General features: G+C 31.7%; 1 protein-coding gene and 1 long non-coding RNA gene across 8 annotated transcripts in view; both read right to left on the bottom strand.

Annotated features, from left to right (window-relative positions):
- The window catches only part of LOC143053927 (kinesin-like protein KIF13A), a 175,486-nt gene that overhangs the window by 50,378 nt on the left and 107,800 nt on the right, over positions 1–17,308 (bottom strand). For all 7 annotated transcript variants that reach the window (XM_076226727.1, XM_076226730.1, XM_076226731.1 and 4 more), the window contains exons 10-13: positions 16,906–17,017; positions 15,954–16,166; positions 15,254–15,364; positions 13,189–13,323 (exon numbers count right to left, since the gene is read on the bottom strand). In XM_076226727.1, coding sequence (XP_076082842.1) covers positions 13,189–13,323; positions 15,254–15,364; positions 15,954–16,166; positions 16,906–17,017 — 571 coding nt within the window. The remainder of the gene's footprint in view (positions 1–13,188; positions 13,324–15,253; positions 15,365–15,953; positions 16,167–16,905; positions 17,018–17,308) is intronic.
- Positions 10,554–12,947, bottom strand: LOC143053929 (uncharacterized). Its single transcript, XR_012971507.1, has 2 exons — positions 11,580–12,947; positions 10,554–10,963 (listed from the first exon to the last, which is right to left on the bottom strand). It is a non-coding gene; the product is annotated as an uncharacterized LOC143053929 (long non-coding RNA).

The following is a 17,308-nucleotide window of genomic DNA, read 5'->3' as shown; positions in this document are numbered from 1 at the left end:
CATGTTGAATGTTAAGTGCTATAAAAATTTGTTCTTTGAAGGACTTAGCAAAATTAGTTTGGATAGAGGACAATGGAATGGATAGATTCTTAGGTAAAATAAAAATTTGTGGTAAAATTTAGATGCACTTATCAAAGTCTGCCAGTTTAATATAAGTCCACTCAGTCATACCACAAAAGGTCCACAAAGCAAAATAAATTAAATAAATGAGGAATGTACCCATTGGACATAGATGATGCCCCCGCCAGTAATTCCATATAATCTTGTAAAGGGACATAACTAATGAACTGTAAAAGCAATGCTACCAAAATTCGAGCTTTAACTTAAAGGTAATAAACATTGTGTCTAAGTTTCATGACATTAGGATGAGGCAAACTAAAGTTAGAGATGTCGAAACCCACTTTGGGGCGTATGGACGGACAAGGGTAACACTTCACCTAACAGCTGGGGCTTAAAAAGGTTCTGAAACAATCAAGTGCATAAATAGGTCAATTTTTTTATGTTCACTTGAACTCGGAAATTTTTAGAAAATAAAATCTCATCCTTATAAAATATACTGTTTTTTCTTTCAAACAAATTTTGCTAACTTGTAAGACTTTTTCTTACTAATCCTATTTCAACAATATCAATTCATCAATGTCACAGGGGAGCTTTGTTTCTTATTTGTCACTACAGCGCATATAAGAATACTTGTGACTCTGTCCTATTCTTTAGGGAATTAAGTTTGATTAGGGAAAGTGATAAATTTCCAAGAATAAATTGGACATGATTCTCTTTTTTATTAGAAAGCAAACAAAAATTATTTGCAAGATTTTTATCACGTCTATTTCTCATTCTTCTACTCTCATAACTGCTGAGAAAATGTCAATCTTATAAAACAAAATGACATTTATTTTTGATTATAGAATAAATCATGCCATTTTAATTGGCAAGTCATTGTAAGAGAATGACTGGGGGAAATATCGGAAAACCATTCACTAAAACAGATTGGCTTGTGTACAGATGAACAGAAAATTAACTGATATCCATTTCAATAAGGTTGAAGTCAAGAGTATCTAAATATTTTAAGATTATCAAACAAAACTTTTGTTTCAATTATGCCTGAAATATTTGCTGCTAGATCTTAAAAAAACATCAATCAATCAATTAAATTGACATTTAGCTACACTAATTCAAGCACCACATTTAGGCTACTTCATGGCGGCCAGCTTTTCTTGGAGGAAGCCGTAGTGCCTGGAGAAACCACAGACCTTCGATAGGAAAACACGATCCTAGTTAATTAAGATTGGAGTTGGGTGCACCCACACCAGCAGAGTTCAAAACTCACAACTCAGTGTTGACTGGCTAGTGGTTACAGTTATAACTACTTAGACCACCCTTTGCTCTCTGAAAAACTTCTTTAAAGCATATTTGAAATTATAAACTTAACAAGGTGGGAGTAAAAAATAGTATCCCAAAATATGCAAAGAACATAAATAGGCACCTTTCTTTTTATTATTCTTTTACATTTTGGCAATGTTCTTGCTAACTTTTTTTATGAAATCTCTCAGTTACTTTCACTTTATAGATTTGGTAACTCACAGAAAATATATCATAGCTGCTTGTTGCTGAAAGCAATTGAACTTTCTTTATCCTTTCACGTCAATTAAGAGACAAATTTGTTAGCTGTCAATCAATACTATATAACTTGTGGCCGTGGAGCGATCAGAAAAACTGTGTAAATTGGATTTCTATAAAGATGTCATTTTCTACAAAATAGCAACATTAAGTGTTGAGGGGGATCTTTGTTTACCAATCACAGAATTATAACGCTTTTTATTCAAATCATGTCTTTAATATCACAATGTCAACAAAACAAGAGTTGTTTATTTACTTTCAATAAATTAAATTGATTTTTTTTTGTATGTCTTTTTTTCAGCAATCCTGTTGGGTTAAATTCGGTCAATGCAATAAATGGTAATATTGCACTGGTGCAATAAATCATCAAAATTTATTACGTCATCAACAACAAAATTTTAGTATAAACCAATTTTTACTTTCAAATCTTATATTACTATACAATAAAAGGGTTATTGCATGAATATTGTCCCTCGAAGAACATATATTGCACTTGCAAGCTCGTGCAATATAAAATTCTACTTGGGACAATATTTCCCAATATTCATGCAATAACCCTATAGTATATAGCTAATGAAAAAGATCCCTGTAGTAATTACTGATAATTTTGATCATTATATTGTTTATCTATTAACCAGTGAATCATCATTCTTTTTCATTTGTCTTTCATTGACCAATTCTTCAAATATTTAGTAAGTTTTCTATGTGTTGAGTATGCCAAGAAGTATATCAGAATAATTAGAAGTCATCATTTTCAAACAAATTTTTAATATGGTTGGCTTTGAAGCTTCTTAACTGGTGGGTTGGTCTTTAAAATAGGAGCTAGTTGTTTATTATAAAAGTTGGTAAAATATTGTAGGCACAAAATCCCAGCATTTAAAGAACAGGATTAAATAGGATTACAAAGGGCTCTAATACATGTGCTATAGTAATAACTGAATTTAATTATGTTACATGTATTTGCAAAAAGTTATTTACTCTCATTGATATTTAACATTGAAATATCATGAAATTCAAATATAATTATCTATGTCAGTTTTATCTTATGTGAGTTTTCTTTTTTCAATTTCCATGAAAACAAGAGTGCAAACATCCTTCTTTACTAATCATTGATATTGATATTATGTTGAAATATAAAGCTTTATTACAACGCTCACATAAACTCAACATTAACCAAGAAAACTTAACATTGATCAGTGAACCATGAAAATGAGGTCAAGGTCAGATGAACCATGTCACGCAGACACGTACAGACAACAATTCTTCCATACAACAAATATAGTTGACCTATTGCTTATAAATTAAGAAAAACAGATCAAAACACAAATGCTTAACAATGAACTGTGAAAATGAGGTCAAGGTCAAATAAAACCTGTGCAACTGACATATAGATCATAAAATGTTTCCATACACTAAATATAGTTGACCTATTGCATATAATATTAGAAAAATAGACAGAAACTCAAAAACTTAACTTTGACCACTGAACCATGAAATAAGGTCAAGGTCAGATGACAACTGTCAGCTAGACATGTACACCTTACAATCATTCCATACACCAAATATAGTAGACCAATTGCATATAGTATAAGAAAAACAGACCAAAACACAAAAACTTAACTTTAACCACTGAACCATGAAAATGAGGTCAAGGACATTGGACATGTGACTGAAAGAAAGTTCGTAACATGAGGCATCTATATACAAAGTATGAAGCATCCAGGTCTTCCACCTTCTAAAATATAAATCTTTTAAGAAATTAGCTAACACCGCTGCTGCTGGATCACTATCCCTATGTCGAGCTTTCTGCAACAAAAGTTGCAGGCTCGACAAAAATTTTTAAAAATCCTGTCAAACGTGTATTTCCATGTGAAAAATGTATACACTTACTAATTTCATTTTTAAGCTTTATCTGAAAACTGTGCATTAAATGTGAAGAAATGTGAGCAAAATTGTCTACTGTTGTTTGCAATAAAATGCAGAATTTTAACTTTATTATTTCCTATGAAATTTTCCCTTGAAATTTATGTATTTAAAAAATATCATATAAAATCTTTCTAATGAAAAATTCAATAAGATGCAGAAAATTAACCCTTAAACCACCAACAATTTTTCATGAAAAATTACAAGCATTAAAAATTCCCTTTAGGACCTTGTAAACTGAATGGAGAAAATCACATAAATGTGTTGTTTTGATGTACCAAGTAACACCTCCCAGCTAGAGATCAGACACAATTATGATTAATGTTCGTCAAAAATCAAATAATATCTAACACTAACGGGTCAAACTATCATTTATCATTAGAAAACCAATACAACTTTTCTTATTCTTAGTCTATGTATACTTTCCCTTAATGGATGAGTTTCTTTTTAAAAAAGATCAGTACATGTTTGATCTAATTTCTTTTTGGTCAAAATTCAACTCTAATTTATCAAATTTTAACAATTAAAGTCTAAATATTAAACAGTATTGAGTGGAGAAATGTAAGAACACCCTTGATGTGCTTAAAACTATAGTTGGGAAAAGAATATGAATTAGATTTTAGTTCGAATATTTGCATAAAGTTTACAAATTACAGCTTTCCTAACTTTTATTAAGACTCATATTCGATTTGTATGGAGAATCTAGACTTCTATCCATTTATTCTAAAAATTAATTTCTTGCAATCATATGTAATACACATTCAATTTCAACAAATTATATCAATTTTATGACAAACAAACAGAGGTTCTCAAACTTTGCATAATATCTGCATTACAAGAAAAGCAAATCAACTTTTCAAGGAACAGTTTGTGTTGCCTACAATCTACTTATACTACAAAACAAAATGGCAAATTCCAAATTTAGATATTATAAACTCAGTCCCCTAAAACACACACAACTGCATGTCGCAGAGAAGAATCAGCACAAGTTTGCTGAAATGCTGTCAATTAGTTTACAAGACGTTAAAGACTAAACCTTATTTCAATTATTTAAGATGCTGGAATAAATGAAGTCTTAAATATAGGTCATTGTGACCTACTCTTTAAAGTGGTTTTCATATTCCCCTTGATCCCCCCCCCCCTTTTACTCTGTATAAAGTATTGAATCCTATCTCTTCTATATAAAAACTTTATTGATACAGACCACAGACAAATTTATTTGCTAATCAATAAAAATGTTTCCAACACATAGATGGTCATCAAATAATTATAAAAATGGACATGAAGAGACTAATAGGATGTCTTGGTTTTCATCACCTATCCGACACATAAAATTTGCTTATTCCTTCTTTTTTTCCATCAGAATTTAAATCAATAATCAATTATTATACAAGATTAAAAGATATTCAAATGTAAAAAAAAGTTAAAATTCTAAATAAGTTCGATGACAGTATGTTGAATATGCAACAAATGTGTAAGGAAATCTTGTATATTGATCTGTAAGAAGAAGAAAAGAACACATTCTGATAATTTTTTTTTTTTTTTTTAAATATACAGCATAATTAATACATTTCATTCAGTATCCAATGCAAAGATCAAAATTGCAGACAAATGAATATTTTTGTAATGCTGCTTCTATCATAAAATTAAAATCTTTTACTGTTCTAGATTGAAATAATTTTTTTCTAATATCAGTTTGTTTTAGATTGCCTAAAATTTACCCCAAATGTTTATGTTTAATATTAGCATATTAAAATCTTAAACCAATAAAAATATGACTGACATAAGTAATTTTTGAATTTATTTAAAATTATCATAATTCAGAATTCCCAATTCAACTTTTAAAGTGTGACAGAAAATGAATGGGCTTTTACATCAAAACTGCACTTTCTTACAAAAAATATATATTTTATTTATTCATTCAAGTAAACCTGAAAACATTTTATCCAAAATAAAAATTGAAATTAAAAAAAAACTATGATTTAAAATATATTGTGTATTGATTTTTTCGTAGAAAACTGATCTTCGATGACAAAGTTGCACAATTTATTTTATCACCAACCAAATATAATTTGATTGTAAATAAAAAATCTTTTCACTACAGGATTCCATAAATATTTATAAGAAATTACTGTATTTCATCATAATCACGCTTATTTTGTGACATAATTCATATACTATATTAGATTTTATTCTCCTGGGATATAATTTATCACTAGTTCAATATTTCTTAACAGTCAAAGGGGAGATAATCATCTTCAAATGAGGGGAGATAATCTGCATTATTTTAGTTGTCACCTCTTGTGATGCAGTACATTTCTGGAAGTTCGACAACCAAAGTAGTTTTAATGTATTCTTATATATCAGTTATTAACTTTTGTAGGATAAATCAGCCTCCCATTTCAAATTTGTAAATCAATGCTTTCTCTTTATTTATCTTTTTTCCACCCACTTTTTCCCACATGGGAAAACTCAGAAAATGCACTTTACACAATTATGGAATAACCAATGTTTATATTGTGCATCACAGTATGAAAAGGAAGAAACATTTAAAGTGTCAGTATTCTGTGTAAAACTAATGCATCACACATAGCAAATAGTACTCCTAATGGCATGAGTGTTTGATAGAAAGAAGGTGGTAAATTCATAGGATAAACATTAAGGATGATTGAGAGAAGGAGAGAAGGGGTTTAAGAAGTTTGATATATTTATATTTGTAAATATATATTTAAACTAAAACCTCTAGATAATATAAGTGTTCTGGTTTATCATTTCAAGCAAAAACAATTTATGGTTTTCACAAATAAATTTTAATCAAAGTGCTGGATAGCACCTCTGGAAAGTTTGCAACTTTAGCTGTGTATTATTCCAAAAAGGTTATAGACGTGTATTATTTTAAATATATATTTCATCACAGCTTTGATGTTTTAAACTAAACCATTGTCTCCTCAGTAATCATAAAAAATCACTTTTTTATGTTTATCATAAAAAGTTTTGATATTTTTCTCATGATTGCAACCTTAAACTGTCATGACTGTAGATCTCAAATAATGAAATATACATGCAGAAAGCTCTGTTAATTTCTTTAAGTACACATGCCATGTCAACTTCAAGGGCCTTCATATTTGTTTTAAGTAAATTAAGTTAACACGTAAGTTTTTTGTTTGTTTAAATTGTTCCACATGTTTCTGTCGGGGCCTGTTAAAGCTTTCTACATGTATATGGTACAAACATTTCTCATTATTGACGACCTTCATTGTGGCCTATAGTTATTAATACATTTTCATTCCTTGAACTCTTTTGGATAGCATTGGTTCTTTGCAAAAAATACTGCATCCTTACTTATAAATAAGACAGTTACAGTAACTTAAATCAATACAACTGCATGTAAAGAAAGTGAATTTATATTAAAGGCTTTTATCAAAAATAGGGAACATGTCCATGGGACTCAAATGATGCCCTCGCTAGCATTAACGTTATAAACTCGTGAACTGTAAATGTGACACTACCAAAATTTTTACTTGATCTGAATTATGGGTTAATAAACATTGTGTATTCATTCTAATTGTACAGTATCGTGCAATAGAATTGTAAGATCTTGACATTTGTTTTGTGTCAGAAACCAATATGTTATGTCAACAATTTGATCGCAATCCAAATTCAGAGCTGTATCAAGCTTGAATGTTGTGTCCATACTTGTCCCAACTGTTCAGGGTTCGACTTCTGCGGTCGTATAAAGCTGTGCCCTGCAGAGCATCTGGTTTCATTTGTAACAAAGCACAACCCTAGAGCAGTAAAAATAAATCCACAAATTCAAACTTGATCAGTGTTTGTGGTAATGAGAATTGTGTATAAGTTTCATAACATTTGGTTAAGACAAACTATACTTAGAGAACAGAAACTTAAATTTCCAGCAACTTTTCTTTTTGTAAAGTAGCATTAAATGCTAGAATGGTACAAGTTACGCAACAAAAATTCAAACTTGACTTGTGAATTGTGGTTATAAGCATTGCGTATCAGTTTCATACAATTTGGTTCAGGCAAACTAAAGTAAGAGAATAGAAACGATTTTTGGGATATATACGGAGGTACTTATAAGTAAGGGAAGAATGTACATACTTACAGAAGAACAAGGATAAAACTCAATACGGTGGGAGCATAATGACAGCAGTATGACCACATGAATAAAAGGTTTATATACGCTAGATTCATAAATGTTTTGTTGTAAGCCATTTGTTTGATATATTATGGTAATCATTGCCTCTATGTTTGTATGACAAAGCAATTGAATTTCTATTTAAATAGGGCATGCTATGCACATGTTTGTCTGTAATCTATAAATTTTGAGGTGAAATGCAGCCATTTAAGCCAAAGGGTACATATCATCATAATTTCATGAACCTTAATCATTTCTACAGCACTTGTCTTCATACCCTGAGCTATGTTATTCAAGAAGTAGATGCTGACCGTAGGCTGGTTGCTTTTAATATGGATGCTATATTATACTAATTTGCGATAATACACCAGAGGTGGTATGATGTAAATTATTGGAAGAAGACTGAAGAAGAATTGACGTTGGGTCAATGTTTTTCTGCTGTCAGTTTGATCCAATTGAGCATGCTGAACGAGTGAAGGCCCTTATATCCACATTGGAATGTATTTAAATAACGGAATTAAAAGTTTTCAAATGATTTTTGGCATCAAAACATTTCGATCGATGTTTAGACAAAAACAATGCATTTTAAAATTATTCTTTTTTATGAAAGCCGGTACCGTATTTACCTGTACTCGTCCATTACTGAGACATTAGACATTAGACATATAATTATCGAGTATTTTATATTCTATCACCTGTGTTTTGTTATAACAAACCATTATCACTTGTCAATTATCCGACGGCTTGCACCTCATTCCCGATTTTTTCGATACTCTCGGGCTTTTACCACGTTTACGTACCTACATAGTAAACAGGTAAAAGTAGAGCGGAAAATGTTCATTCATGAAATTTTCATGAATGAAACTGACGCAATCTGGCGTAGATTTCTTGTGATTTTCTCTTCAGCGTATGGCAGATCCGCGATGTAGTGTTTGAGATACTCATTTTCAAAATGAAGTTAAATTCATCTGAATCGTCGGTGAACATTCAATTCTTTTTTATTAAAGCTGTCACGAATGAGAAGTTACTCAAAATTTTAAAAGAACCTTCCAAGAATCAGAATTCAAACACTAGTACTAGTACTAAATTATCTCGGATCAGAATAAATGGCGATAATCTGTCACCATAAGTTTGAGGCCGATGGCTATGGAAAGTAGCAATAGCAAGCTATAGCAAACTTTCCAAAAAGATTTTAAATATATTGTATTTGTAATCAAAGCGCGAAAGCGCTGTAAAGGCAGTTAATTACAGGTTGTGTGTATTTCTAGTCCAGTCATATCATTATCTTCCATAGAACAGAGGTGGTTTGTAGTGTTTAAGATTTAGAGTTCTCTTGTACCTAGTTCACCTATATCTATAGTCTACTGTTTACAGTATATTTTTTGTACCTCGCCATGAAATGCATTTTTAAGACATAAGAACTTTTCTTTTTTTTATGTAAATCAAAACTATTTTTAATTATTGATTATATACACATATTCAATTACTCCTATCCTATGAAAAATAATTCACAAAGATTGACTAGTCTCCGTACTGTGTGCATTGCTAGAACATCAAGTAACATAATAATAAATGTACATAGTAACATATCAACTCTTTTGAAGACAGAACTTTTTTTAACTTCTCCCTCCAAGCAAAATTATTTTTCAGTATAAACATGATAAAGTAATCTACAGGTATTAATGACCTATAGACTCTCAAGAGCCTGTGTCACTCACCTTGGACGGTCTATGTGCATATTAAACAATGGACACATATAAAATGACAAAATTGTGTTTTTGGTGATGGGAATGTGTATGTAGATCTTTCTTTACTGAACATTTTTGGTGCTACAATTATCTCTATCTATAATAAACATGGCCCAGTATTTACAATTGAAAACATTTTTTAAAAATTAACAAAAGATACAAAAATTTATGAAAATTGTTAAAAATTTACTATAAAGGGCAATAACTCTTTAAGGGGTCAACTTACAATTTTGGTCATGTTCACTTACAATGTATTTATAGATCTTACTTTGCAGAACATTATTGCTGTTTACAGTTTATCTCTATCTATAATAATATTTAAGATAATAACCAAACTGTGCAAAATTTCCTTCAAATTACTAATTCGGGGGCAGCAATCCATCAATGGGTTGTCAGATTTGTCTGAAAATTCCTGGGCAGATAGATCTTCACTGAAGAGACAATTTCACCCTTTGTCAGATTTGCACTGAATGCTTTGGTTTCAGAGTTATAAGCCAAAATCTACATTTTACCCGTATGTTCTATTTTTAGTCATGGTGGCCATCTCGGTTGGTTGACCGGGTCAAACCACACATTTTTTAAATTAGATACCGCAATGATGATTTTGGCTAAGTTTGGTTAAATTTGGCACAGTAGTTTCAAAGAAGATTTTTTGTAAAAGTTTATGGACAATGAAACCAAGTGACGAGTCAGGTCAGCTGAGCTAAAAAGGAGTTTTTAATCAAGGTAACAATGACATCTGGTGGCCATAATAGCTGTCTCATTAGCATTTTAACCACTTCCCATATTTGCTTTTAAGACAATAGAAGAAAATTATTCAATGCAAAAACAAAACTAACTTGTAAATATGAAATTCTCTTTACAGTATGAGTTTTTCTCATTGTTGGAGATTGTACAGTAGTACCTGTTATTGCTTATACCCATTTCTTATTCCCTTTAGTTTGATAAACTCACAGAATATATATCATATATTTACATTGTGCCACATCTCCTTATTTTTATATGCATTACAATAACATGAACAAGTGTAATTCAAATCCATATATCAAAGCAAAATGAATTTCACTACTTTCATTCATGCATCCTTTGGCAAAATACAAGTTCTAAAATGACACAATATATGTTTATTTATATAAAAATAAAATTTAGTTTTCGACTCTTAACAGGTATAAAAAATGCACAGCTGTGTCATGATTTGTGAAATCTGTGCTGAAAACATAGGCATTGATGGTGTTTGAGTAATTCCATCTGTGAAGCTCAACATTAGCTCGTCAGTTAGTGGTGGACAGTTATAAATTTTTCCTGCAGGATGAATGTCTGTTCAGGAAACCCAATTTCACAAATTAAAACTTTCCTCTAGATTTCTCCTACAATATTCATCCAGTTTAGTTCTTTTGGTTTAACGGGACACCGTCCTGATTTTTAATTTTGCAAACCATTCAGTCTCTTGCTTACAAATGGTGCAAGAAAATAGGATGGGAATGGCAGTAGACAAGTCTCTTTAAAGTGGGTTTGTGCCCTGAAAAAAGTTTTAAAACATTAGCTTTTTTGAAACTTGTGAAAGACGTGTGCAACACACATACCTAAATAACTATAACATAGGTGGAGAGCATCATTCATGTCAATGTTTTGTTCCTGTTTACAGTGGCGGATCCAGAAATTTTCATAAGTGGGGGCCCACTGACTGACCTAAGAGGGGGCCCGCTCCAGTCACGCTTCAGTGATTCCCTATATGAGCAACCAAATTTTTTCCCAAAAAGGGGGGGGCCCGGGCCCCCTGGGCCCCCCCCTAAATCCGCCTCTGGTTTACATTGTCATTTTTCAAGAAAGCCCGAGGCATAGCTCATGAATTCTTGTCATTACTACCTAAATTAACAAAATTACTGCTAAAATAATTATCAGTATAATATATATCTCTTGTAGAAAACCCATACAATTGTAGTATTAACCAAAAAATGTCAAACAGATGATATTGAATCGTAATCCCAAAAATTATGACGTCTTGAATTCACCCCCCCCCCCCCCCCCCCTTTTTATTCTAAAACGATAATTGCGGTTACAAACATACTTTGGTTTACTTGCATGGCGATTATATAAATAACAGTATATATTTCTTAAAGAAAATAAAGTTTTACCATGAATAGTTTCCTGAACGTAGTCGTTTTCAGTAAAATGTGCCTTGCAAACAACAGCTGATTGGTATGGGCTCTACGATTGCATCGCACGTGACAATCTACGTTTGAGCCATGGCGTTGATCCAACTTTTCCTTCTTATTAAGTCATTTAGAAATGCATGTCCTCCTCTTAAATGACACGCAGGTAAACACCAACAAGGACTAGGCATCGTTAATTGTGTGGTTGTTTTGCAGTGCAAAAACGGAAGTTAAGGACGGAACTGACTGTCTCACTAATAAGAGACAATAAAAATTTTAGAGACAAACAGCGACAAGAAGGTTCTAACAAGGGACAAGCGAATCGTAATTCTCTCACGAGGCTATTCTCATTTGATGTGATAGGGTGACGCTACACCTATCAAATATGTACCTATGAAAAAGAAGAATTTCACTGTTAGAAAGGAAATGATATTACATGGTTTTGATTCAATATATTCTTTAAAAAGAAATTGGAAATTTTTTGTTTTGATGGCCAATTTTACGCGTGTGCATAAAACATATTTTTTTTTATATCTAATAAAAACTAGACAATCCCTTTCTTTGTAATAAAAACATATTTTTATTTATCAATGTACAGTAATATAAAAAAATGTTTTATAACCGCCCCTATAATAAAAAATAATGCATGTTTTTTTTTTTTTTTAATATCTATTGGGAATAAGTTGTTTCAATGACATTTTTTTATTTAAGTATAGTCGCTATATAGTCTTCTTGACGCTTCTTCTCACTAAACTAATTGTATTGTCGCTTCTTATCGCTATATTAATTTTATTGTCGCTTCTTATCACTTTTTGACGCTTCTTGTCTTTAATTAGTGGAACCCTATTCAGGAACGATAATTTCATACTTTACATAACTGAGACCGAAATAACTATAACGTCATACTGCTTCACGTACAAAAATACTTTAAATTGTATATTATGCAACATAATTCACGGTCAGTCGACTTTTAATTGTAATATCATGTTATATTAACGAGTGAAATGATATCAAAATATCTTTAGATCGCAAATAGTACACGAAATTGAACGGACCTCTTTCCACACGGAATTCAAATAATGATAGTTTGTAATCAGATTGACTGCTTATAATGCAAAAGACACATTAATAAACAGATTTTTAAAACGAACAATACACACTGATCGTTTCTTTATTTCCCAATGTAAATGAAGGGAACAAAAACCATTTCATGCCACAAAAAGTAGAGGAGAAATTTAAACATTTCTGGATCTATTTCTTGCAAAATGACCCCCAGCAAAGATTTGCGTAAGGAAAGATGAACCTCATGACTTGAAAGTCAGGCCTTAAAGCACTGCCTTTAAAAATAGATCTATTGTATCAGTAATAGTTTGCTCCCCATGTCTGCATCTGTGCTTCTGGAATATCACAAATTTTTCAAACCAAAATTATGCTCCTACAAAGTTAAGCATTTACAACAAATATTTGGTTGGTCCAGGGATGACACATTGTGTTTTCTAGTCTGACAACATTATTGCTTACCTTAAGATAGTACACCAGTAATTCATTGAGCGAGGGGTCAGCATCCAGATTGACCAGAAATACTGCTTACCTTAAGATAGTACACCAGTAATTCGTTCAGCGAGGGGTCAGCATTCAGATTGACCAGGAAATATTTTCCAGTTTCTACCTTGATACCAGATTTCTCTACCGATACACCCATCTGTTCTAAAGCATCATGTCTCTCCTGAGTAAAAAAATATACAGCATCTTCATTAAAGACTACAGGAAAAAAATATATAGCAAGTTCTAAAAGGCCAATAAACATGAAGTCACAAAAAATTTAGTGCAAAAAATGTGACAGAAATTTCATGGTACAGACAGACATTTGCACAAACAGGCAGGGATACAACATTATTTATAGTTTTTTTTGAACAGGGGTATAATTACAATAAATCATAAAATTTCTATAAGTATTGTGGAGGATTTTGGTTCTTTAACATAAGTTTAAGTCTAACAGTCCACAAATTTTTAAATTAACAACAATTCACATTACCCATGAACTTGAGTAACTTTGCCATGCATGACCAGTTACATTGCCATGCAATAAATTAAAGTAGGAATTCAGCCATTTCATACCTGCCAAGTTTTCAAAATGCCCATGGGGGTTTTGCGTGCAAGATGGCTGCCATACGCCTAGAAAAAACTTCAAGGGGCCTTCAAATACAGTGTAATGTTGTTTTTTGGCTTCTTCATACTTTTATAGGCCTCAATTCATTGTAAAATTAATTGTTTTGTAAAAATTTTGGACATAATTGCTCCTTAAACAAGAAAGTGTCCACAGTACACGGATGCCCCACTCGCACTATCATTTTCTATGTTTAGTGGACTGTGAATCAATTCTCTAATTTGGCATTAAAATTAGAATGATCTTATCAAAGGGAACATGTATACTAAGTTTTAAGTTGATTGGACTTCTACTTTATCAAAAACTACCTTGACCAAATACTTTAACCTGAAATTTGCACTATCATTTTCTATGTTCAGTGAACCGTAAAATTGGGGTAAAAACTCTAATTTGGCATTAAAATTAGAAAGATCATATCATAGGACACATGTATACTAAGTTTCAAGTTGATTGGACTTCAACTTCATCAAAAACTACCTTGACCAAAAACTTTAACCTGAAGCGAGACAGACGGACGGACGAACGGACCCACAGACCAGAAAACATAATGCCCCTCTACTATCGTAGGTGGGGCATAAAAATTTAATTTTAGAGCCTCCATGGGGGAAATCCCCCGCAAATAGTGACAGTCGGCAGGTATGCCATTTTTTCACTCCTATTTTCAACATAGGTACTGTACAGTAAATGACAATGCCATTTGATATTTTTAATAGTGCTCTCAAAGTCCTTGTTTCGTAGTATACACAATAGAAGAAATCCAAGGGTTCACATTTTTGTAAAGTCCAAGCCAAGGCTCCACTGGTGCATTTGTGGCTTGCAAACTTGTGAAATATCTAGAAAGCAACTGAATTTTGTAAAATGAAAGTAGCCAAGGCTTCATATCTGGCAATTAAGGTATAAGAACTTTAAAAGTGTCAAGCATTTGATTTTTCTCATCCATAGAAGACGATGATTCAGCAACATGTTTGAGGTACCAAGGAAGTGTCGAGAAAGAAACAAGCATTGCATATATTTCTTTATAATAGTTCAAATGACCAGAAAAAAGCTGTAACTGAAATCATACTTTCCCTCTTACCGCCCAAAATAGATCAATTTTGTTCATGTCTCTGTCAAACCTGAGAGAATACATACATCTGAATTTAATTTCAAATAATCTGATCATTTTTTTTACATTTACTTGTGTTATAGAAATATGTCACTGACGACTGTTTCATGATTTAGTGACATTAACATTTTTGATGATGATATCACATGATCTCTTACCATGGCAACAGATAAACTTACTAACTTACTAATAGGTACTGCTATACTTATTGTGCTCCATGATAACTTCGAATGGGGAGTAGATTGAAAATTTGGACTCACAATGATAGCCAATGAAATCCAAAACAAAATCCTGCATATTATATTTTTCAGTATAGGGCTTTTCATTTCAAGAAGTCATACAAGTTATAACAAAATATCACAATAACTATTTTGAGCAACTAACCTTGTGTATTTTTTCTGTTTCTTTTAATTTTTCTTCCCACGTTTTGGTCATTTCTTTCATGATCTTTTCTGATTCTTCCAGCCTTTCTTTTAAGTTAGGTGCTTTCATACTCTGTAATATAAAATATATTTGTAAAGAAATGTTGACTTATTGTTTTACAATAGTTATTTTGGTGCCCCTTATATCTTGCAGTTTAGTGTGAGCCAAGGCTCTGTGTTGAAGACCTCTTTTGATCTATAAAGGTTTACTTGTACAAACTGTGACTTGGATGTGGAGAGTTGTCTCATTGACACTCATACCACATCTTCTTATATCTATTATGCAAAAAAAATTTATAAACATTGTCAAAGGTTTGTAAAACAATAAGATGTGTAATTCCCAGTCAAATGAGAGTACCATCTATACTAATCACAGGTTTTGGAGTGTGTCAAAGTTGATATAATTTCACTCATTAGATCACCCATCAAACGTTTTTATCCAGTTAATTTTATTGTTTGATTTATTTTTTCCTCTTTACATTTATAGGACAGAAATTAAACCTCTAAACTGAAAGTTCACAATCTGAGTAAACTCGTAATGTCTTCACTAAACTCTTGAATTAATTAAGGACCAATGTTTAGAACTTGTGTTTTATAGCAATCAAACAGCTTTAATATAGACAGCTCTCGCCCAAAGACAATTGCTAATAAGTTATACAAACCTGTGCCTCATTTAATTGACATTTCAGATTTTCTAGTTCTGATCTCAAATCGTGTATAATTTTAGCGTTTGGATCTTCATTGATTACAGCATGATTTACGATTCGTTTGGCTCTGTCAGCGTAACGAAGTGTAGATAAAGTTTCCTCGTAATTATCAGCAGAAGGACTTAGTGTTGCTACCATCACAGTCTTACTGTTACCACCTAAATTATCCTGAAAAACAAAGTTTTATTTTACAAATCAAAGTTATCTCCCTTTAAATAGGGTAAAATAGTCTTGTAACAAGCATACATATTATCAATACATTAGATGTTGAATATCAGGTTTCACCACAGGCTATGTAAGAGTGGTGCACCTCTACTATTGAATTTCCAGCACTAGTCATCATTTTCTTCACATAGACCTTGATTTTTGAAATTACAATTTTTACATGAGGTAACTTTTGAAATTAATTAGTATCTCTGACAGACTATAATTTTGTTGGTTTTTTTTTGGTTATAAAATTAAGATAAGGTGCATCATCATACCTTTCGTCACTTACAATGTTTTGCTATTTTTTTGTGTTTTTTCTTATTTAATGTTGGGTCATTTTGTGTCAGATTTTAATGACTTGATAACTATACTGCAGAAGCTAAATTGGAGTTGTTTATTTGTTTATCTGCTTAACCTATACCTTAAATAAAGTTTTTTTTCCTTGCATGTGTAAATAGTCATTTTTTTATTAACAACACACCTTCTAGTAGGAGCAAATTATTCGATAAAGTTTTATGATCAAACTACAAGAGGGTTTGACAGATAAACAGCAGAAATCAAGAATGGACAGATGAACATACACAACATGATTACTATAGGTTTTTGGTCAGTCCATCTTAAAGGCCTATTAATCTCAACTGTTTCACATTTTTTATGATTTAATGAAAAGATGCTGACAAAAGATGGTTGTATAACTTACTTTGAGAAGCCATGTTAGAACAGAATCTCTGTATGGTACAAACTTATCTTTCTTCTTCCCTGCTGACTGGTCAGCTAGAGCTGATATTACTAGTCCTAGAGTTGTTAAAGATCTACAAAATACAACATTCTTATACAATATAGGTGATATTTTACTTCCTCATTTCAGGCCAGACAAGTGACATCCTATTTTCATATGCTATAAAAAATATAGTATTAGCTAATTACAATTGAAAATTAGCTTCTAGCAAGTTTTACTTTTCATGCCAAAGAAATCCAGCTTTTTCCAATTTTAAATGTATAAATACTTTATAAACAATGTAGACTTATGTAATACAAGACTGCACATGCTGAAATGTCTTGCCTTCTTTACTAATCATTGATATTATGTTGATACGTAGTCC

Source organism: Mytilus galloprovincialis, chromosome 12, assembly GCF_965363235.1.
Source record: "Mytilus galloprovincialis chromosome 12, xbMytGall1.hap1.1, whole genome shotgun sequence".
Classification (NCBI taxonomy): Eukaryota; Metazoa; Mollusca; class Bivalvia; order Mytilida; family Mytilidae; genus Mytilus; species Mytilus galloprovincialis.
This window is presented reverse-complemented; position numbering and strand designations above follow the sequence as displayed.